The sequence below is a fragment of the Dermacentor silvarum genome, chromosome 7, assembly GCF_013339745.2.
Source record: "Dermacentor silvarum isolate Dsil-2018 chromosome 7, BIME_Dsil_1.4, whole genome shotgun sequence".
Lineage (NCBI taxonomy): Eukaryota > Metazoa > Arthropoda > Arachnida > Ixodida > Ixodidae > Dermacentor > Dermacentor silvarum.
In genome coordinates this window covers 162,567,282-162,590,221 of record NC_051160.1, presented here as the reverse complement: position 1 = coordinate 162,590,221, position 22,940 = coordinate 162,567,282, and the positions used below count along the sequence as shown (strand labels likewise).

The following is a 22,940-nucleotide window of genomic DNA, read 5'->3' as shown; positions in this document are numbered from 1 at the left end:
AAAAAATTGAAAAAAAAAACGGCGCATACGAAGCTAGTGGCACTCGGCGCACGCCCTTTGTACCCATCGCAGATCGCGGGCGCACACTTCGGCCACACAGCAGATCGCTTTCAAGATACGGTGCCTGCGCGGCAGCTCCGTCGGCAGCCGCAAGAGCAGAATGCAACTCCCCACCGTCTCCGCCGCCTTCTCCCCGTGCCCCGCGAGCGAACGAAGTCCGCACGCGCCTCCGGCCGCCTTCCTCTCTCGCGTGCGTGAGAATAAATTGCGGTTGCTGGCTGACCCTCGCAAGCTTTCACCCACACACAGCGTACGGACCGAACAAAAAAAAAATAAAAGCAAGTGCAGCTTTTTAGAACGTTTTGTCGGCCAAGGAAGAGCGGGCATGGCCTCGGAGACGAGGGAATAGCGTACGTCTACTGATCTTGAAGGCTATACAGGGGGGCACTGGAAGCCAAGAAATCCAACATGGCGGCCTCCAAGATCGGGCAGCGTATTTCCAATTGCTAGTAGATACAGCGCTCGACCGCTGGCGCCACGCTGCGCCGCTCGCGCGTACCATGTTTCTAGCCGCCGCCGTTGGAACGGAGGAGGCGTTGACGGAGAAAATGCTGGGCTGGTGGTGACTAGCCTGCTGTTGGGATCGGTGGTATTATAAACGCATCACTGTTTTGATGATCCAAATATAATCTCACTATCAGGGAGGGAGCAGTCTACCTGACTGGAGCAGTATTTTTTATTTGGGGTGTTGCTACGCTGCGCTCCGCAGCACCCCAACGACCGCCGCTTCGCGTCGGCGCCCGGCACCACGGCTACCGCCGTGGCACCGGGGTTCAAACGACCGCGCTGGCCTTCGCAACGCGGGTCTAACGTTCCAAAGGTTTATCGACGGTGCTCTACGGGGCCTCAATTTTTGTCACACCTACCTGGATGACTTGCTTATCGCGAGCACCACCCCAGAAGAACATGAAGCGCACCTGTGGATTGTTTTTCGGCGCCTATCTGAACACGGCGTTATCGTCAACGCAGCCAAGAGTGAACTCGGCATGCCTGAGTTATCATTTCTGGGCCACATCATTTCGAACTCGGTAGTACAGCCACACCGATCTGAAGTGCAGTCCATACAAGATTTTCCACTGCCGACCACCAAGCGCCAACTCCGTGAATTTCTCGGATTGCTAAACTTCTACCGCCGTTTTGTGCCTAAATGCGCACATATCATACAACCACTTCACGGACTGCTGAAGGCAACGCAAGGATCTTCGAATGACCTGCCTTGGTGCGAAGAAGCGAAAAATGCCTTCAACCAAAGCAAGCAGGCCTTGGGAAATGCGGCTCTCCTGGCATGCCCACAGCCAGGAATTCCCCAGTGTTTAATGGTCGATGCCTCAGACACGGCCATCGGTGCCGTGTTGCAACAGCTGAGCGACGGCACATGGCACCTAACTGCATTCTTCTTGAGGAAGCTGACGCCTACTGAGCGCCGCTACAGCACTTTCGGGCGTGAACTGCTAGCCGTCTACTCAAGTATACGCAACTTCCGGCATTTCTTGGAAGGCGTCGAGTTCTTCATTTTAACCGACCATAAGCCGCTGACCTATGCTCTCTGCTCTATGCATTTGGACGGTGGCACGCACACGGCCCGTGAACTTCGGCAACTGGCATACATCTCCGAGTTCACGACAGACATCCGCCACGTAAAAGGGAGCGACAACGTCGTTGCCGACGCCCTGTCGCGGACCGCTATAAACTTCGTCAACGATCCAGAAGCAGTTAACTTCGATGCGCTGGCGGCAGCCCAAAAAGAAGACGAAAAGCTAAAAGGCCTCCTAACAACAAAAACGGCCCTCAAACTACAGTGGATGCAGATTCCGGGATCAGGCGGCCAGATTTGCTATGACACCTCCACGGGCAACCCACGTCCCTTCGTGCCTGCCAATCTACGTCGCCGCATTTTTCTTTCTGTTCACAAGCTGTCGCATCCTGGAATCAAAGCTACGCAGAAGTTGCTCACAGCAAGGTTCATCTGGCCAGGTATCAACCGAGACGTGCGTTGCTGGGCAAGAGAATGCATACCATGTCAGCGTGCCAAAATTCATCGTCATACTGTGACCCCGTTGGCAAAGCTCGCACCTCCAGACGCGCGTTTCGACCACGTCCACCTCGACATTGTCGGACCTCTGCCGCCTTGCCAGGAGCATGCCTATTTACTGACATGCATTGATAGATTCACGCGCTGGGCTGAGGCCATACCTATAGCGGATATCACTGCTGACACGGTTGCCCGCGCCTTTTTGCACCACTGGGTTGCTCGTTTCGGTGCACCATCCATAATAACAACCGACCGTGGAAGGCAGTTCGAATCATCACTTTTCGCCAGCATTACCTGTTTCATTGGTTCTTCTCGCATCAGAACAACCGCCTACCACCCGATTAGCAACGGCATGGTGGAGCGTTTCCACCGCCAGCTCAAGTCTGCGCTCGCCGCAACAGAAGAGCGCAACTGGATGGAAGCACTACCACGCATTCTCTTGGGAATACGGACAGCTGTCAAGACAGACATCGACTGCAGCGCGGCAGAACTGGTCTATGGAACGACACTGCGCCTTCCAGGAGAATTCGTCACGGGCAGTCCGACTGCAAGATGGCTGTACAGCTACCGCAGCCTACGCACTTAGACTACGAGACATAATGGAAAACTTTCGAGCTACGCCACCACGACGGGCAGCGCCGCGCGCGGTGTACGTACCATCAGAACTCGGTTCGTGCACACACGTGTTTGTGCGCCATGACGCAGTTCATCGGCCACTCCAACCACCGTATAACGGGCCATTCCGAGTGCTACGTCGAGGTAACAAGCAGTTCACTATCGACATGCACGGTCGTCACGAAGTGGTATCACTCGATCGGCTGAAGCCAGCGCACATTGAATTGCGTTGTAGTGCACGTTAAAGAACCCCAGGTGGTCAAAATTAATCCGGAGCCCTCCACTACGGCGTGCCTCATAATCAGAACTGGTTTTGGCACGTAAAACCCCAGAAAGAAGAAGAAGAAGCGCACATTGAAGATGCAGACACCGTTTCACATGCAACACCACCTGTGACACCACCCTCCAAGGCTCTACTCGTTCAAACACGCCAAGTCACAAGGACATGCAGTGGACGAGCCTTCAGGCGCCCCGTCGTATGGACTTGTGAACAATTTAAATCGTCCTATGAATGTTCGTTAACTCACTAGGAGGGGAAGGGATGTGGCGGCCTCACTGTCGCACAGCAGCAGCCAGACACCCTCTCCTATCTTTGACTCGGTGAAATCTTATCACGTTGTGTGCGGGAATGGGAAGTGGTGCGAGGGTGCGCAACCGAGCCGTAGAGGCTGTACAATTAGAAAATAAAAGTTACTTGTTGCTTGTTCTTCAGGGACGCACTACTCGCTTCTGTCTGCTGATTTCCAGCCACGCTCGCGTCCCACACAACTCTGTAATCGGTGCTGGCATAATAATTTGGAGTTCTCTTTAGTAAGTGTAGACTGTATGTCTTGATTTCCATGTACCCAAGTTACTGATTGCTTGCAGCGGTGTGTTGCTGAAAATTTGTAAGCATTAAACTTAGTGATATATTTTATGATATTGGACACTAAATTCAATATTGGCGTTATTGCTTGATTCAATTCCATATTCGATTTCAAATCTACTATTCTGTGTTCGCACACCCCTTATTCTGAGGGAATAGAAACAGCTTTTGCAGGTAATTAGGTCGAGTGATGAGGTTAAGTCAATTGAAGGTAGGTTATGGTGTGAGTTTTATTTACTTATTTATTTGTTTATTTAAGACCACTGCTAATCTCATCAGGGATAATAGCAAGGAGTGTACAAAAATCTAGAGGATAGATGATTATTATACAATATTTATAAAACATATTGATATACAACCATAATAGAACAGTTTGAAATATAAAGCAGTCATTGAAGTTAGTATTATAACTGTGTCACTATAAATACAAAAATCTGTGCAATTTTAACAACCGAACTGGTGCACAACTCAGAGGGGAAGAAATTTTTTTCAGAGCAGACAAATGGGGCAAAACTTGAGAAATTTTGTGATTACATAAACGAGCCAAGAAAGAAAGAACGAAAAAAAAAAAGCTTGCATTGATGTAAGATAAGAGTACCTGTTGGAAATCTTCGGGCAGAGGCATTTGTCCTACAAACAGACATGCTTTTACCGGGTATAGACATTTAAGTTTCCTTTTTTTTCATTAATCTCAAATCGTGAGTTTGTTGTCAACTCAGAAATGTCTCATATCCTACATAGCTTTTTATTGATCTTCACTGAGAAATAAGTGTTTAAAAGCAGCAAGCAATCTTACGACCTAGGATGTTTTTAGTCAGAGTGAAATTATCCTGCAGTTGGCCTTCAAATGTTGAGGCCGGTGTGTTCCAGGAATACCCTGTTCTGGAGTGACGTGGCCCAGGGGTGGTGCCTGCCATTCCTGGGAAGTGACCGGTCTGTCATGATCCACAGCGAGATGTTCCGACACCAGCTTTGCGGCATCAAGCCGGTCAGTGCACTCATCGTGGGAAGTCCTTTAGCCAGCCAACTTCAGCTCATTAGCGCCATCTGGGCAACAACAGTCGAGAGAACCTCACATTGGGCTAGTTGCTCAGACGTATTTTTTTTAACACTTTCGTGACCACTGGAAAATCAGTAGTTTTCAGGTGGTCTAGGAAATATCAATTTTTTTCCTGCCACAGAAAATGTTTGATGTTAAAGTGTATAGTATCAAATTGCAGAGGAGGAAATTATCTTTCCAATGGTATTAATTTAAAACAACATATTTATTAACAACATTTTGAAAAAAGCTATCGAAACAAAAATTCTAACGCAAAAGAAGTTAGACAAAAACATCAATGCTGCTTTGCACAAAACAAACAAAAAATATTCTAAATATATGCTTTGAACACAAGGGCCACATGCAATAATCCTGCAAATATAAGCTCTGTATGTACAAAATTGCTTTAGATACATCGGAAGACATTAGCCTTAGTGAACCGCTGCGGCCTTACGAACCGCTGCGGGGCAATCCGGAGCGCAATGCCAAAGTCCACTCCTGGCCGTCTTCGTGCACATAACTCCACTCTCTGCGTGGCCGCCGGCCGTTAATTTCTGATCATTTCTGACTGTTAATTTCCAAATGACGTTGTTCGCCTGCCCAAGGAACCTTTAGAACACGTCGGATGTACTTAGATCAATGCGCAGCAGCGATGAAACTACCCGAGAAGAAAGCGAAAATCACTCGTGGATGCCTGTTGACGTTCTGGGGCGGTTTGATGCACTTTCGCTGTCCATACTAACGTCTGATGAATCGAAGCCGTCTTCCAAGTCTCTGCTGCTGTCATAATCCAGAAATTCAAGCCCGGATGCATCGGAATCCATTGGAATTCGCCGTTTCCGTGGAGCAGCGGCACGCGACATCGATGCCATCTTTGAAACTACGAGCGCTCGACTCCCCGACTATGAATGCACTTTAACAATCGCCGTGCAGTTTAAAAGAGAAACGCAAAAGCAAAACTGATAAAATAGTTTCTCTTTAACCCATTAGATGGTGTTAGCTGACCAGAAGCGCTCAGAGAGCGCGAAAATTTGAATTTGTAACCATCGATAACATGCTATCGATGGAAATAGGCAAAGTGTTGAAGGTTCCCTGAAACGGTTTGTACGAATTTTGTAGACTCGTAGGGTGTAGCTACAGGCTACAGTAAAACATTTGTACCACATGTCTCATATCAAGAGAGCTGCAGATGATTACAAGTTACCCTCCTCCCTAGCCATGCTTTTCCTCCACAACTCATTCATCAAGCGATAAGGGCTAAGCTCTGCGTTCACTGGCTCAGCGTCGTGATGTGATGTCGTGTCGTCTACTTCCGGTGTCTTGGAGCCAGCGCACAAAGTTTCTCCAACTTCTCCGCTTACCGCCTGGCCATCGATCCCCAGCGACAGCTATCCAAGCAGCGCACATAGCGAGCGTTCTTTTGCAGTGTTGAGCGTGTCCAGTATTCCGGCAGGTGAGCTGCGCGTTTTGACGATTGGGCGCAGGTGCAGCCACTTGGTGGTGCACAGCTCAGCCAGCTGTTGAGAGCTCAACCAGCAACGCGGCCCTAATATTGCTTTAACCAAATGTAAAATATTTTAAACATTTAAAAAGACAACGAGATCACGATTACACTGCTGCTGAAAATTTACACCAGTAGCAAAGTAGAATGCATTTGGTTACTGTTACACTAGCTCTCTGTTTCTCTGGTTGAGCTCTGCGCCACCAGGGGCTGTACCCTGCAGGTCACTCACGTTTGCCAATCCGGCAAAACTCCCAGTCTGCCTGCATTTACTGGAATACCCGAGAAACCAAACCTCTCTATTGTGGTAGTAATCCTCTGGCGTAAAGTGACGGCCACAAACGCCTAAATCGTGGTGCCGATCGGGTACCGACAGCCCGATGCGCTGCAGCCACTCTGCTCGCATGTTACCTTGTGGAGAGACACAATGTCGCAGCTTGACATGTCGCCAATCGCTAGATTTGTAGCCCACAACGCAACAATTGTGATTCATGGTCCTCACGAAAAGAATGCTCGAGACCGGCACTGACCGTGCAGCTTGCGTCAACATGGAGCACGTTGTAACACATTCAAACGACACTTGCTGTGTGCCAGAAGTGCTTGAGTGTTGTGATAGGTTGTTGTTGTGTGTTCTATTTCTGTTACTTAACAAAACAGAAACAAATTACCAACATTCCAACTATTATGAACAACATTTGTTCACCACAAAGTTGAAATAATTATAGATGACAAACTGTGGGCAGCCAGTCGGATAGTTTGCCCGACTGACATCATGCGTGCCCAATGTGTAGATGGTGACGGGGCGGTTGAAAACTCGGGACCAATTTCATGATCACGCCACCAATGCTTCACGGACCACCTCTTCCAGGACATAAGCTGGACAGAATCCCCAAATACTGTGGAGGAACGTACTTTAATGTTTCCTAATTTTGATAATAGAAAAAGAAATAAAAGTGGAAGAAAAGTTAACTTGTCTGTAAATGCTGAACCCACAGCCTCTGCAGAAGACTATATATTATACAGTTGCCAACTGATTTTCCGGACTTCGTGGGGACTGAAAGATAGAGAAATCAAAGTCCAAAAAATCCGTTCAGCCAAAAGAAAAAATTTGAGGCATAGAATGGCTTAAGAATATTCTAATGATGCCCTGCATCATACTATGCTTGGAGGCGATCAGATTTGCTTGCATTTACGCAAGTGACGTAGTCTCCGTATACAGTGGACAAGAGCATCTCCGCGTTGGTGATCTTCGTCAATGGAAATCCCCATGGAGATCAAAGAAACAAGCCATGTTTCTTCACACCACTTGGCTCTCGCGAAGGCACCGGAGGTGGTGCCGAGCACAGAAATGCGAAGCCGCACAAGGACACGCAAAGATGCGACGTCTCCGAGACACACTTGCTCTGTGGACACACTACGTGCAGAATGGTGACCAAAAGTAAAAAGACGGATTCAGCATCAAGGGATTATGATGATAGGGCTAACCGAAAAAGAACAAAAAAAAAAAAGTGGCATCCCCTTGTGCGTTTTGTCAGCCAAGAAAGAGCGGGCATGGCCTCCAAGACTGGAGAATGACACGCACTCTGTATTGATAGCGTGTGCCTCCCAATCTTGGAGGCTATAGAGCGGGCCACTGGTAGTCAAGCCTGGCCAAGCCAACGGAAAATACACCAAGGCGGCCTCCAAGATTCATCAAGTCCAAATTTTTGGAGTCTAGAAAAATCCATTGGTGACTGTATACTGATTAAAGTAAGGCATCTGGGTAGTACGGTTGCAAAAATAAAACAGATATTAGTGTATTACATGTTTTCATTACATCTTGTTACATACATGTAAAGGTACAGTAAAAGCTCGATGATACGAATCTCACGGGGTCACAAAAAATATTCGTATTAGCCGAAATTCGTATCATCGAAACACAATTAAAACTACTGTCGAATCTCGATAATTCGAACTCGAAGGGGCCCGAAAATTTGTTCGAATTAAAAGGACGTATTTTTGAAGTATTCGTGCACCATAGCACGATGCACGAACGGTGCGAGACGTGAAATATCGCGGTGCGCAAGCGCATAGCAAGCGCGGGCCACGAAACTGCCCACGCCGGCTAACGGTCGCTTCCCGACAACGACAGAAAACGAAGCTTCAGGGAGCGAGCGGGTGGCGCCGGCACACGGGTGCGTGCGGAGACCGTCGAAGGTGAGGGAGGAGGGCGGCAGGGAAGCGGATTTGGCTGCATCAACTCCGCCGCTTCGGTGGCTCTCCTCGCCCTCCCTCTCAACTCCCTCGTAGCTCTCTCACCTTCGACTCCGTGCGCACATCTCCGTGCGCGCCCGCCGCCGTGCTGGCGCCAGCTTATTTTAGCCGCCCCCTGAAGTTTCGTTTTCTGCCGTTATCGGAAAGCGAGCGTTTGCAGGCGTGGCAGTTTCGTTGGCCCAACTGTGCCTCCGCCGCTGCTTCCCTCTGCGCTGCTGCCGCAGCGTGCAAGGTCAAAATGTGACTAGAAAATAGAGGAGAAGGGTTCACTGCCATTTTATTCGCGTGGCTGAGACGTCGGCACTAGTGTGTGCTAGAATAGGTTGTCTAGAACACTCTAGTCGGCACGTACACGCTTGTTCCGGTGCAATGCAGAAACGGCGACCTTGCAATTTGAGAGAGGGTGAAATTTCCGCCGCGGGTTTTTTTTTCCCGTTCCTTCGCGCGCGGCATTGAGGGGTCTCTCCTGAGCTTTTGCTCTATGGCGGTGTCGGAGCAATGCCGGTCCGAGGCGCCGCCCCGTGATTTCGCGCGCTGCTAAGAGCATTGTCGGTGCGCGGTATGTTCGAAATAAGCGTGTTCGAATTCACTTGCTTCGCGTTGACGTTGAACGAAAGCACGTTTTTCATGATAGTCTCGCTGTGCAACAATTGTGCTCAGTGTTGACGTTGCGAGGCCTAGCTCCTTAGCCAACTCCGTCCGCTTCCTCTTGGGATTCTCATCGACCTTTCGAAGAATGTCTAATTTCTCTTTAAAGGAGAGTGCTTTCTGCTTGCGAGACATAGCTCGCTGCGACTGGGCAAAATGGCGCAAACACGAAGAACGCGGCCCGAAGCGCAGCAGCCACTCCATCTGACGGCTTGCAGAAAAGGAGGAAAAGTACAAAAGCGCCACCGCTTCAAACTCTTCGGCCCAGTCACGGAGTCCGCGCTGTCCGGCGCCGCGCCTCCGCACCAAAAGAGAAGGAGAGAAAGCACGTGACTGCGCGCTGTTCTCTTTCGCGGCCGTCGGTGGGGCGGCGTTTATTCGTATCAACCGACGCAGGCTGAAAATCGATTCGTAACAACCGTTCTCTAGCACGTTGCAAAGTAATGGGGGTGGGCCGGGACCACAGAAAAATTCGTATCATCCGGAAATTCGTATTAGCCGTGATCGTATCATCCAGCTTTTACTGTACATGTGGTTTTAGCGAGCTAACCCCTACGCTGACCGAAATGAACAATGTTTCACGTAAAAAAACTGTTTCACCATAGATTGCATCTTGAACACATTGGGTAGGGTGGATACTGCCACTAAAAGTTTCATAGTTCGTAGAATGTCCCATGGCATGGACAGAAACAAAGATGACCATTTTTGGGAGTGTGCCGACAAGGCGTAGTAAGCTCTGGTGAAGACATGGACTAACCTTTAGAGCAATAAAAAACTGATCAGTGGTTGTTGTTTTGAATAAATGTGTGTGCAGTCAGTGTTGGCATTATTCTGTACATCATTTGTGACGTCTCTGGCTTTAGTGGGTAGTTGCATGCCTGACTCGTGTATGAGGTGCACCCTGCTAAGATTCTGAGAGAAAGAGTGCAGGTCTTACATGAGTACGTGTGGTAGGCTGTGCCAACTGGCCCAAGTTTCTGTCTGATTGATATTGACATGAGTGTTCAGAAGAAGGCATAGTTTGGCATAGGCATAGAAGAAGGCAGGTTGCACTGAAACTTCTTTGTGCTCATAACGTGGCTCAAGGTTTCTATATTGCGCTCTGTGCAGGTGCAAATCCAGACGTATCTGCGGGTTCCAGGATTCTTCTCTGGTGTGGGGCTTGTCATTGTGGCGGCCATGTTTGGCTTGCTGAGCATGTGCAGCTGTGGCCGCTGGTTGCTCGAAAAGGTGAGTACGTTGGATGCTGTGAACAAGGCACCCGTATTGGGCACCGAAATGTCAAAAAAGCTTTTTTCTTTCATTCTTCCCTTGGCGAGTGCACGTTTTTCTTCAACCATAACCTCGTGTGTGTGTGCGTGTGTGTGTGCGCGTGTGTGTATGTGTGTGTGTGTGTGTGTGTGTGTGTGTGTGTGTGTGTGTGTGTGTGTGTGTGTGTGCGCACACACACTTTTTTCGGAGACAGTGCCTTCCTTAGCAAGTTACCGCCAAGGTGTCAGGTATGTCTCTTTCTAACCGCTGTTTTAGCTTCTTTTATGGGCCAGTCCCAAAGATAGAGCCATCTAAAAAAGTTACAAGCAGATCGTGATGATGATTATGATTAGGATTGTTATTATTGTGATGAAGTCATTGATGATGATGACCGCTCAACCCCAACTTGCCTAGGAAGTCATTTTCTTTCATCAACTTCTTCTTTTCTTTTATTATTAATGTTTTTTTTCAGTTACTGGCTTACTGTCCAACAATGTTGCCGCTGTATGATTTAGAACACGTTTTCCACCATTTCTTGCGTAGTTTCAGCTATTGCCAGAAGAGGCTCAAGATACAAATAACAGATCTGGCGGTGCAGTGCAAAAAAAGAAAAAAAAAACATACAACATTATGTTATGACTACATGTAGAATACAGCAATCAAAATTGTGCCTTGTGAACGCCGTTTTGTATGAAGACTGAGCTTGACATTTGCGTTGCTAAGTTCACGAACGATGCCGAGACAGGACAAAAAGTTTGCCTATGTGAGTTCGTATCTGCCGCCATTTGGTGCACTGATTTCAAAAGCCACGGAGAGCCTCGGGAGTTGGCGCACTGCGCTAGAAGATGGGTGCCAGCTGCTTCGTGTGTGTTGCATAAGACTGTGCTCCATATGCGTATAGAGAGAGAGAAAGTGATGGTACGGTGGCGCCCGCCCTTTCTACAATTCTCTCTCTCTCTCTCAGCGAGTGCAGAAATGCGCCGTGGACGCAGCTCCAAAGCAGCAGACAGCCCAGTTTGCAGATGATGGCGCCAACAAAGCATAAAGCTGTGCCGCTTGAGACGAAGCTGCAAATTTTGCAAGACTCAAAGAAGTATGAGCTTGTGCAGTCGACGATGTTGACGATTCTGAAAACCAAGAGCGCCGTGATCATGAAGGCTGGAACCACTGGCCAACTATTTCAACGAGGTGGGCTTTCCCTGTGATAGTGAAACCAACACTGTGGAAGCCGCTGACATTACTGTGATGGAATGTAATGAGGTTTGGGCCCAGGACCACTCACCAAGGAACGAAACCGACCACTCGAGTACACACAAACGCAGCATCTATATTAACAACACAAATTACAAGCTTGACGATGGACAGGTACTTAAAAGGTATGCTATCTAACACATGCAGTCCTGAAGCTGCTACTAGAGTGTCTGTTGTAGAATGTGAAGTCTCTCACCGTGCGTTCCCTTTGCCTTCAGCCCGTTGACGCGTAGAGGCCGATGTCGGTCCAGAAGGGTCGGCTGATGGCTAGACAACATCATCATGGGCCTACCCACGGCATCGTGGGATCTGCAGCTGCAGCAGCGACGGTAGCAGACACAGCCGTGGTAGCTGCGCAACAGCTCTCGCTACTGCTCTCTCCTGTGGAAGCAGGCTGGTCGTGGCAGTGGCCCGGGAATGCAGCCACCTCGCCTGGTTCCCTGGAATGGTTGTCCAGCAGGAACACAGGCCCTTGAGGCTCCCTAGACCGGTTGCCCTGCTCACCTGGCTCCCTGGACCGGTTGCCTAGCAGGAACGCAGGTCCTTTCCATCCGAGGACAGCGTAGTGCGTGATCTGGGTTGTCTGGACCGGGCGTCCAGTGAGAGCCGGCTGGCCTTCAACGCTGAGCAGCTCAGAACACCGGCACGCGCCACACGATCGCACCACTTCGTCATCGCCCCCGCATGGCAAACACGGCAATGTCTTTTTGTTTTTCGCGCGCTTCTGTACATATCATGACAATTACTGAGGTTTGGGAGCACGTTGCTACTGTTAAAGGAACAGGTGTTGCTTCGATGGAGGAGTTTATGGGCGCAGATAGTGCGGCCTTGTTCTGCGAAGTGATCTCCGACGAGGGGAATGTTTGCACAACAGATGTCGGCGTTGTGTGACGGAGTCGATGACAGCAGTGGCAGTGATGAGATTGACAATGGCCCATCTTTGATCCCAACCCCGTTATTCACGCAAAGTGTGCTGTTGTTACTCGAGTCTGTCATGGATTTCATGCACGCTAAAAGATTGCCATAAGTATTCGCACAGCTGTGGCATGTGATGCACAGTGCAGTCGAGGACGGCAGAGAACTAGGTGGAGTGATGAAGTTAGGAAATTCGCAGGCGCAAGTTGGAATCAGCTAGCGCAAGACAGGGGTAATTGGAGAGCGCAGGGAGAGGCCTTCGTCCTGCAGTGGACATAAATATAGGCTGATGATGATGATAAGTGGACTGCACTGTACTTCCTGTGGTGGCTTACCGGCTGTAACATTCTTCCACCTTGCACAGGGCCACAGACTCTAACTTAGGCCACAACATCCACATTCCAGTCAAGACAGAATGCAGTAACATTTTGGTTCAAGTGCTCTAAACATGAAAAATTACTGTAGTGTCCCTCATAGGGCACGTTGCACCTTTGAAGCATAAAACCCAGTCTTATTGTTAACTAGTAAACAGGATTTTCGAGTTATTTTCAACCCAAAGAAGCTGAATGAAATTTTTTGAATATTTGGATGCTATTGTCATGGCTAGGGAATTCTGTTGTTTTAGTTCGGTAATACACATTCAACATAGGTACAAAAAGAATTACAGTAAATAGCAAATTTACAATAGTGTTAAGCCATTTGCTCAGTGCCACTTGAATACCCTGTATGCCCCATTTTCATTTGTTTGCTATCTGATGCTTTTATAATGAGATGTTGATGCATGGAATGCAGACTACTCTCTGGGTCATTGCTTGTGTGAACACCATGCATTATTCCAGTCGATGTAGGATCCTCCTTGAAATTGATAATTGGACTACTTTTCATATACTACTACTACTACTACTACAGTTAAACCTGGATATAACGAAATTGACAAATTCCCGAAAAAATTTGTTATAAAGAGGATTTTGGTATATGCAGGTTGGGCACGAAAATTTGAAAAAGAAACGCTTGCCGTATAAACTCAATTCTAACGCGCCCTCAATTGTAACGCGCACCCGTTTTCCGTTTTCGTCGAAGCACTCATCCTTGGAATGTCACACCAGGTACCGGATGCGTGGACGCGTGTCGTTTCGCACAAGCGCGAGGCATTGGAAACGAAGAGCGAGTGTCACGATGGCGTCGTAGCGTCGTATAGTGTTACAGTAGAACCCCGCTGTTACGTTCCCGGGGGCTGCGTTTTCCCGGCTGTTCGTTTTCGGCCGGTCCCGGCACAGCTCCCATAGAACCCAATGCATTGGTAACCCGCTGTTGTGTCGCAAGTGTGGGACCGTTCCCACATCATACGTTGCGAACTGCCACCCTGCGCCAGCCCGAGCGGCCATTTTGACTTCTCATGTCGCTTGGCTTGGTGGCTTGATGATGGCATTGGCCGCCCAAAGTGCCGGGGGCGACAACTATAACGTATTTTCGGTTTCCGCCAGCAAAAGTATGGCCCTTGAGATCCGTATTTGCTATATAAAGATGGTGTCAATGACGCGTTGTGGCCCTAAAATTGGTTTTGGCTCACAGATATCTCGTATAAAGTCCAAGGGCGATAACGCAGTCGCCGCGCGCCGTATGCTGTATGTGCGAGTGAAAACGTGCGAGGGGAGCCGACGACCGCGTCTAAATCTCGCGCGCACAAGAAAAGCAGGGAGGAAGCGCGCCTTCTTCCGTTGCGCTCGAGGCACCAGCGAGGGGGGAGGGATAGCGGGGTGGCGTTGTACTGTACTTTGGCATCAACTGCGTACTGCGCGGCGGCGCGTGGTCGCGCGGGCCGTATCTTGAAAGTGATCTGCGTTGGGGCAGAGTCTCGTAGCTTTGTGTGTGCTGTGTGTTCTCGGCGCTCAGTTTGCATTGAAGCGATAGACAACAGCACGAAGGTCACTTCGCTCGCTTCTCTCGCGGCGCTTCCACCCGCCGCCAGTGTTTGACAGCGCGTGTCCGCGCTCATCAAGTGTGATGTGTCACAGCGTGTACCAGCGCGTCGGCAACATCAACTGGAAAAGGAGAGAGTGCCGGCTTGGCGGGTTAGGCCAGCTGCAGCAAGCGGCAGGATCAGGTTTGAATGAAGGGAGGGGGAAAGGTGACGCCCACGGCGGCAAGATCGCCGGGTTGAGGGATGCAGGCCCACCTCGCACACGTGCGCTCGCTTCGCATTCCGTCGCGGCGGAGAAGGTGCTTCCGGTTGCTGCTCGCGCAAAAATGACAAAATTTGGGGCGAAATCTCTAGGTGGTCAGAGGGGGAAATTCGTTATATCGAGGGGTCTCCCGCTGCCACTTCGTTACGTAGAGGTCTCAAATACATGTGCTTCTATGGAGTAATGGCGGGGAATAGAAAAACTTCGTTATATCCAGGAATTCATTATATGGAGGTTCGTTATAAGCAGGTTTAACTGTACTACTACTACTACTACTACTAGATTTTGCAGGAAAATGCTGTAATTCTTACTCGACTCTTTTTCTTTTTTCGTTGTTTTTATGTTTAGTTGCCAAGATGTCATATCCAGTTGCTGTTTTTTTTTTTCGTGACATTGGCAGCATCCTTTTTAGGCAAAAAGAATAAAGTATTCATATTTTTCAGCAGTACCGTGCACTTCTACAGACAGAAAACCGTTTTGTTGCATATAACACTGATGGAAGTAAGCATCATACTACAGTGCCGCCAACTAATGCAGTCATGCCTGGCAGCCTTTACCGGGGAGCTTGCAAATCAGCCATGCCTAGAGTTGAATGGCTTTGTTTAAGCTTGCCTCATATCTGTACATTTGCCGACTGATAATTCGGACTCAACAGTATTCGCCAGAAAATAAGTGACTTTATTCCAAGTGTCCTAAAAAGGTGTGCCGTATTCTCGGAATGTCGCTTTCGGGAATACCTTCAATTTCACATGACTAGCACAAGACTGTGTTCTTTCCTACTCTTTTCGTTCTTTTGTAAGCCTGGTGGTTGGCGTTTCCCGAGTTAGGGTGCAAGAAATCTCTATTTCTCCTTATTTGCTTTGGGCTGTGTGCACGCGATCGAGCGTAACATTTAAGAATGCAACAATTTTCACCAGCTTGGATCCTTACGTCCAGAGCTAAGCTGCTACTACTCAATGAAGAGAGGCATTCAATGGCCTGTGGCTTGTCAAAGGGCTGCTTTGATGTAATGTGCTCGTACCTGGTGCTTTGTAACTTCAAGTTGTGAAGCCACAGTCGGTGTCACATGTAAGAGGTCGCCTGTGGCGAGAAAAGAAGAGGACGATATAAACAGAGCGTTCCAAACGGCGCGAGCGCGCGAGGCGCGTGAGCCGAGGCATAATCGAGGGACGAACGGCGCTGTCCGTGGATTATCGACGTGGCTCCGGGCCAGGAAGGTCACATCTCCAGCTACGCTCTGGCGACGGGAGACTTGGGGGTCTGGCCGAGTCCGTGACATTGGCCGTCCAAGGTGTGGCCGTCGACCTCGGCAAGTTCGAGCGAGGCTCCTGGACTGGCTGCAGCCTCTCACGGCAGGACCGGGCACCCCAGAGAGGATCCCCCTTCTGCGGCAGACCGGCACGTTCGATTCTCCTCAGGACGCCACGTCGGCACTCTCGAAGAGGTTGCGACGCATCCCGACGCTAGGCCTATCCAGGTGGGCCTAAGCAACGCCGAGCGCCATCGCTGACGAGCTGACGAGCTCATTATCGACGAGGTACCGACGAGCTCACCACCGACAAAAGAAGCAACGCGAGTCGTCGGCATCTACGGCAGTAACGATGCCCCGAATGAATAAGACTTGGACCCGACGAGAGGAACTTGAAGTCATTGGTCCGTAAGAGCCCACGTTTCTGATTTGCGACGCAGTTAGGCTGGGGCCAGGGTGGCCAGACTTTGGCGAGCCAAGGATAGGACTGACTTGGAGACATTAAGGCGGAGTTAGGCTCCGAGATAGATTCTTTTCTGGTAGTTTTGGTATTTAGTCAGAGTTTTGTATTTTGTATTGAGCAAGCATTTTGTTGAGTTATGTCTTTAGTTTTGAGTGGCTTTAGTTTTGAGTTACGGTTTTAGTGTTGTGTGCCGCGTGCTTTTACCGTCTGTGTACATATTAAATCCTTGTTTGCTGTGCCGCCAGTCGTGTCTCTCCTCCATCGAGAGTAGCGCATGTACGCAACTCTCCACCTCCCAAGCGAGTACAAAGGTGACAGTCGGCCACCTGGGGTCAAGTGGAAGGCATTGAGGAGTGGGGAGAGGACTGGGAGGCACTCTCATAGGATGTGTCCTGTGGTGATGCCTCTGCCACCGTGAATGGGTAGTGGCGGATGCTCTAGCTGTCCCTAAGGATACCCCTTAGGACCTGTGGACCACTTGTTGGAGAAACACTGCTCCAAGTGATGGTTTTGGAAACAACTGGTTTCCACCTTCTGTCTTTACACGCAGCCGCTTTTCATTTAACCTTATCAGCTTAAGCTGCAGGAAATAAAGATGAAAAAAAAGGCGGGGCGAGAAGGCAGACAGAGCGATGATTGCAAATTAAATTTTATTCGGGAATTCAGCTTTGTAAGCCTTTCTCGCGCACAGAAAACAAGTGAATGTGAGCATTAATATAATACAGAACTATCACTTGAGATTATGTATATTTTGGTCTGCATCAGTTGAAAAGTTTCAAGATAAACCAACTTTCTCACATGAAGATGATGTTACAGCTGTGAGTGTCTTGTGTGCCAGCCACAGAGGTGGCTTTGTAGCTAAGGTGAGTGAGCGGCGACTTTGCAGCCATCACTCACTCACTCACTCAATCAATCAATCAATCAATCAATGAAATGTTGTTTGCAGTTCCCGGGCTTCTTCTCTGCAGGCATGGTGAAGCGTGGTGGCCCTACCAGGGAGCAGGTTGGTACAAAGCTGGCTTTGCTTTTGCTTTTCTTCGGAGGTGCGTGCATTGCTACTACACAGTGTGTGAGGGCAGATCACACAACAAAGAATTGTTTCTTTCATGCGCTCATGCTGCAGTGTACTTTAGCTTCCTGCTCTTAGTCCTCGAGTCAAGAATATAGTGTTTGTTTGTTTGTTTTGTGTAATACCCCTGGTAATAGGGCTATTAGCAGATTCCAGCAGATTCCATTAATTCGACCTTGACGGGACCAGTGGAATTGATCAATTTATCCGGTGGGTCAAATTAACATAAGGTATAAAAAAAAGTATCCAAACACACTGCCGCATAGTTTGACAGTATTTACCAGACTGTAAAGTAGAACACAATCCGCACTCAAATCCAGGATGTTCCTGATTTTAATAACAAGAAAGAAGCATGCCTCCGATCTTGGCAAGCATAAATAAGATGAATCCTGCAGAAATTACCTTGTGGGAATGCATGTGCATTCCAATATCTTTGGAGCGCGTGGTTATCAGGAGATAATTGTGTGTGAGCTTGTGGAAAGGTTGTGCGGAGAGGGCACTTTCGCTTTTCCCGCCTTGCCGCAGCCAAAGAACCCCGCTCCCTTCTTTGCCCTTTCTTTGAACCGGGCAGACTCCCTCTCCACCTGTTGGGAGAAGCGTGTTTGCCCCGATGCGCTTTTGTCTTTTGGCTGACAAGCCTGTGACTGGCCGCGACTAAACTAAGCCATGGAGACCGCTGTACGCCGTCCCCTTGCAACGCTTGGCCTTTGTGAGCGACTGATTGCCCCAGGGCCCGAGCGTGGATCCACACTAGGGGAGCTGAACCCTTATCAGCCTCTTGTGTGTTTGGGCGGTTGGGCGGCTTCTACTCTGCCAACAAATGCGTTCTTGTACTTTGCGCCTGTGCCGGCTGTCGGTGTTGTCGCGCACACCGTATCTTGAAAGCGATCTCCACACGACTCTGACCTTTGTATGCGCTGTGCTTACGCCGCTCAGTTTCCGTTGAAGCGATAGACTGCACGAACCTTCGCTTGCTGCGGCGGCCGCGTGTGGGGAAGCGCGGCTGCCACAGCGAGCGAAGAGACAAAAGGGAAAGCACAGAAGCAACAAAAGCGCCACCGCTTTACTCTTCGCGCCGTGTCGCGGCTTCCGCGCTGTCCGGCGCCGCGTCCGCGCCTCCGCACCAAAAGAGAAAACGCACGTGACTGCGCGCTGTTCTCTTTCGCGGCCGTCAGTGGGGCGGCGTTTATTCGTATCAACCAATGTGGGTCGAAAATCGATTCGTAACAACCGTTCTCTAGCACGTTTCAAAGTAATGGGGCTCGGCCGGGACCTCAGAAAAATTCGTATCATCCAGAAATTCGTATTAGCCGTGATCGTATCATCGAGATTCCACTGTATTAAAGTATTCACTTACCCCTAGTAAAGAATTGCTGGCTCTCCCGTAATCGAGAGTAGATGTAAGCATGAAATGGCTACCATATGGCGTCTTTTGCTGCCTGTGGTGCCGCCACCTTCAACCACATTTCTTCTTGCAACAGCCCAATGCGCTCAGCGTCTGTCACCGCTTTTTTTTTCTTGTCGCATCGAAGTGGTCGGCTGCAAATGTGCGGCCTTAGGATCCCTGTATCTGCCTTTTGAACGTCACTATTGGAGATGACAAATAAAGCTTCATCATACTAGAAGTTACAGCTTGAGTGATATTGTGAAGAAACATTAGGAAGAACTCGGAAGCAATACGAGGTCTGTTAGAAAAGTATCCGACCTTTGGCCGAAGAAAAGAAACTGGCATAACTGGAGCGTTGGAAACCTAATCACCCTCAAAGTAGTTTCCTTGGGACTCCACACACTTCTCTCAGCGGTGCTGTCATTGTTGGAAGCATTCTGAGAAGGCCTCTTTCGGAATGGAGTTTAGCTCAGCTGTCATTGCAGCCATAATGTCCTCTCTTTTCTGAAATCGTGCTACTTTCAATGGCCTCTTGATTTTGGGAAACAGCCAAATCCCAGACTGGGATTTGGTTTCCGGGTCATACCCGTACACCCAAGACTCGTCACCAGTGATTCTGGTGTTCACGAAGTCTGTCACCGTTTCTGTTTGTCACTGTTTGTGGAATCCAGCATTTCCTGTGAGACTTCAACATGAAGTTGCTTTTGCTCCACCTTGAGCAGCTTTGGCACGAATTTCGCCGCAACTCTCTTCATGGCCAAATCTTCGGTCATAATGGAATGTGCAGAAAAAGTGCTGGTGCCCACCTCTTCCGCAATTTCTCGGGTAGTCACACAATGGTCCCGCATCACCACAGCATGCACTTCGGCAATTACCTGGTCATTTCTTTCAGATATAGTGCAAATAAGTACACACACACACGAGGTTGCCAAACCAGCCATGATAGCCGCTTTGTAAGGTGTGCGACAGGAGTGGTATACTCAGTCCGCTTGTGCGGGAAGGTGTACATCGGCCAAACCGAACGGTGCATTTATGACCGGCTCAGGGAGCATGTGCTAAAAGTTTAAAAAAAGAGGATAAGTATGCACATTTGGTTGCCCATATCCCCACGTGTGGTTGCGAGGCACGATTTTATGAGACCACTAGTTTAGGAAAATCTACAAACTACACTGCACGAGTGGCTCTAGAAGCATTCTATATCCACAAGAATTCAGATATTTGTATAAGCGAAGCGTCAATTCTTTTGCACAGTAGTGTTAACTTTTTTAGATTTGTTTTTATCACCTCGCATGGGAAAGGGGGCGTGACACTGGTGTTTGTCGATTGAAATAAACAGTTGGTAGTAGTGCTCGCCCGCGTCTGTCGTGTCTTTGTGTGCGTGTGTGTACTTATTTGCGCTATATCTGATAATAACTGTTAGACCAACTAGCCCAACAGGCGGTCCTTCTGGTCATTTCAGCACGTTGATGGCCGACCGAAGCGTGGCTCGCTCTCCACCGATGTGCGGCCTTGTTTAAACCTGTTGTACCACTTCCTAATCTGTGTGCTGCTCATAGCATCATCACCGAAAGCCATCTGAATCTTCCGAATGGTTTCCACTTGGCTGTCACCCAGTTTCTGGCAAAATTTGATGCAGTAGTGCTGCTTCAGTCGCTCCGTCACTTTCCTTGCAATAAAAAAACCGACGAGAGCACTGCGCACTACCTCACTCAAATGCTGTGTTCCAACGACTGACGCTATCGGCAGGCGGGAAAAAATTTGCGCATCCGCACAAAGGCTCAAGGTCAGGTGATGCAAGCACGCTTGTTTCATATCCATCAGGTGTTCGCAAAAAAAATAAGGTTGGATACTTTTCTATAAACCTCGTATTTTTGTTACGTGTTTGGAGAGTAACTAGTGTATGTAATCCGGTCCTGTACAAAGGGTTGGGGGCGAGAGTACGCATTTTCCTAAGTTTTGACTGGTTGCCCGGGTGGTCTCTGGCTTTTGGCTCAAGGTCACACGAAGGTTGCAGACAACGGGAGCTAAAAGCATTTCATGCTTAAAATGCTTTTAGCATTTTAAATACTTTAGCAGTTAGTCACCTGCTAAAGTAATTTTAATGAAATTTGTTTTATTTAAAGAAACAAGTTATATTCTAGCGCCTGTAGGAAGCATACCTTAGTTAGGTCATAGAACTGTTGAAAATTGTGGCAGGAAACTTGAAGCACTGTGTTCGCAACTCTGCATGATCTGATCTGACAACTAATGCAACAGGTGTGAAAGTACTTCATTATACATTACCGTATTTACTCGAATCTAACGCACCTTCGATTGTAACGCGCACCCGTTTTCCGTGACCAAAAAAAAAAAAATCCTTTACAGTACCGCGCACCTCCTACTTTCGAAAATACAGAAATACAACTTTCTCTCATTTGGAAAAAAAACAAAGATTTACTCCCGATGCACTAAAGTTGCGATGAATAAAAAATAAGTCGCAGTTTCGCCCGAAAGGTGAAGCATCGATTGCGATAGCAACTTAGTAGACAGCTATGCGAAGTAAGGATAGCAGTTTTATCGGCCGTATAAACTTGCAAACATTCGCTTACTAACTAAATTAACAAACACGGTGTCATGCGCGCACAAGCAAACATGAACACATTTTGCTCGTTGACCGCAGAAACTAGCTGTCAAAATGCGAGTGATGAAGCACGGCGAGCAAATTGACCTTCGCGCTAGCACGCCTCTCGCTTCAACGCGAAATATAAGCGGTGAAAACACAGCGCATGGCTGGCTCTTCCTGTCGCAGATTGCTTTCAAGTTAGAGCTAAGGCGATCGTATCGCCGAGTGGATCGTCGCACAATACATTCCGCTTCGGTCCACTGAAACCCTTCTGCATTGCTTTGCTGGCGAAAATCCTCTCTTCCTGTTTGTGCCAGTCACGCACGCAAGTTTCGGATTTCCGTCCGTCTCCGCGCACATGATCACTTTCCTTTTAAGTGTGGCATCGTGATGAACTCGGCAGTTCATGCTGATAGAGCAAACACAGAAAACGGGAAGACAGACGGTGGACTAATGCCTAAGCACAAGTACTGCAGCACATGGTGAAAGTTACAGCAGCTAGGCTCGAAGCACGCACGAGGCGGCCATTTTGAAATGCTGATGGCATCGGCCATTTTGAAATGCCAATGGTAGCGCAGATTTAAGGTCGTACTCGATTCTAACGTGCATGCAATTTTTGGACCTGTTTTATAGGAAAAAAAGAAGGCGTTAGATTCAAGTAAATACGGTACGCCATACTACCATTCTGCGATACCCCTGTCACATGGCAAATCTAATGTCACTTGTAACGACTGACATTTGTTGAGACTAGTCATTATCACCGCGCACTGTCACGCAGCAAAAGCTAAGTCATTGAAAATGATGACAATGATGAGTCAGAAAAAGAAGCATAAGTAGCATTGAATCTGCTTCTGTCTAATTATCATTATTCTTTCGCAGTAATACCGTATTTTCCAGTCTATAACTCGCACCTTTGTATAAGACGCACCCCCTCAAACCGGCAGCTTTTCCGGAAAAAAACGTATATAAGTCACACCGGTGTATAAGATGCACCTCTTTGTTCGGTAAGCGATTAAAAAGAGATTGTGACGTTTCTTCCCGTGAACACTGGTCACGCGCAAGCGTATGGGTGCGATATATATTTCCGCTACAGGCGCATTTCTGCTGTCGTGGTTGCCGCGATGTCCCGTATAAAGTCTAAGGGCGATAAAGGGTGATAACATCGTCCCTGCACACCATACGCTGTATGTGCGAGTGAAAGTGTCCGACAGTGAGCCAAATCGCGCACAAGGGAGGAAAGCGGGAAGGCAGTGCAGGAAGGAGGGGTGGGGGGGGGGGGCGGTTTGTACTCTGGTAGCAACTGCATAGTTTGCACAGCGGCGCACGCCGTATCTTGAGAGCGATTTGCAGATGCGACGAATTCGTGGTCGGCCAACGCACGGTTCGCCTGCTGCCGCTTGCGTTGCTGCTCCGTCCTTCTCGCACGGCGCTCGGGAACTCGATCACGAGGAGCACCCGGCACCTCGATAGTGCGCACAGAAGACGTAATTAGGTCAACCAGTGCGCTTTGCGTGGCCATAACATCAAATCCGATTTTGACGGCAGTTTTCCCGGGGG

General features: G+C 48.7%; 1 protein-coding gene across 1 annotated transcript in view; it reads left to right on the top strand.

The window, feature by feature from the left end:
• LOC119458638 (saccharopine dehydrogenase-like oxidoreductase) overlaps positions 1 to 22,940 on the top strand; it is an 88,576-nt gene that overhangs the window by 53,686 nt on the left and 11,950 nt on the right. The window contains exons 7-9 of the mRNA XM_037720482.2: positions 4,443 to 4,560; positions 10,124 to 10,243; positions 17,272 to 17,328. Coding sequence (XP_037576410.1) covers positions 4,443 to 4,560; positions 10,124 to 10,243; positions 17,272 to 17,328 — 295 coding nt within the window. The remainder of the gene's footprint in view (positions 1 to 4,442; positions 4,561 to 10,123; positions 10,244 to 17,271; positions 17,329 to 22,940) is intronic.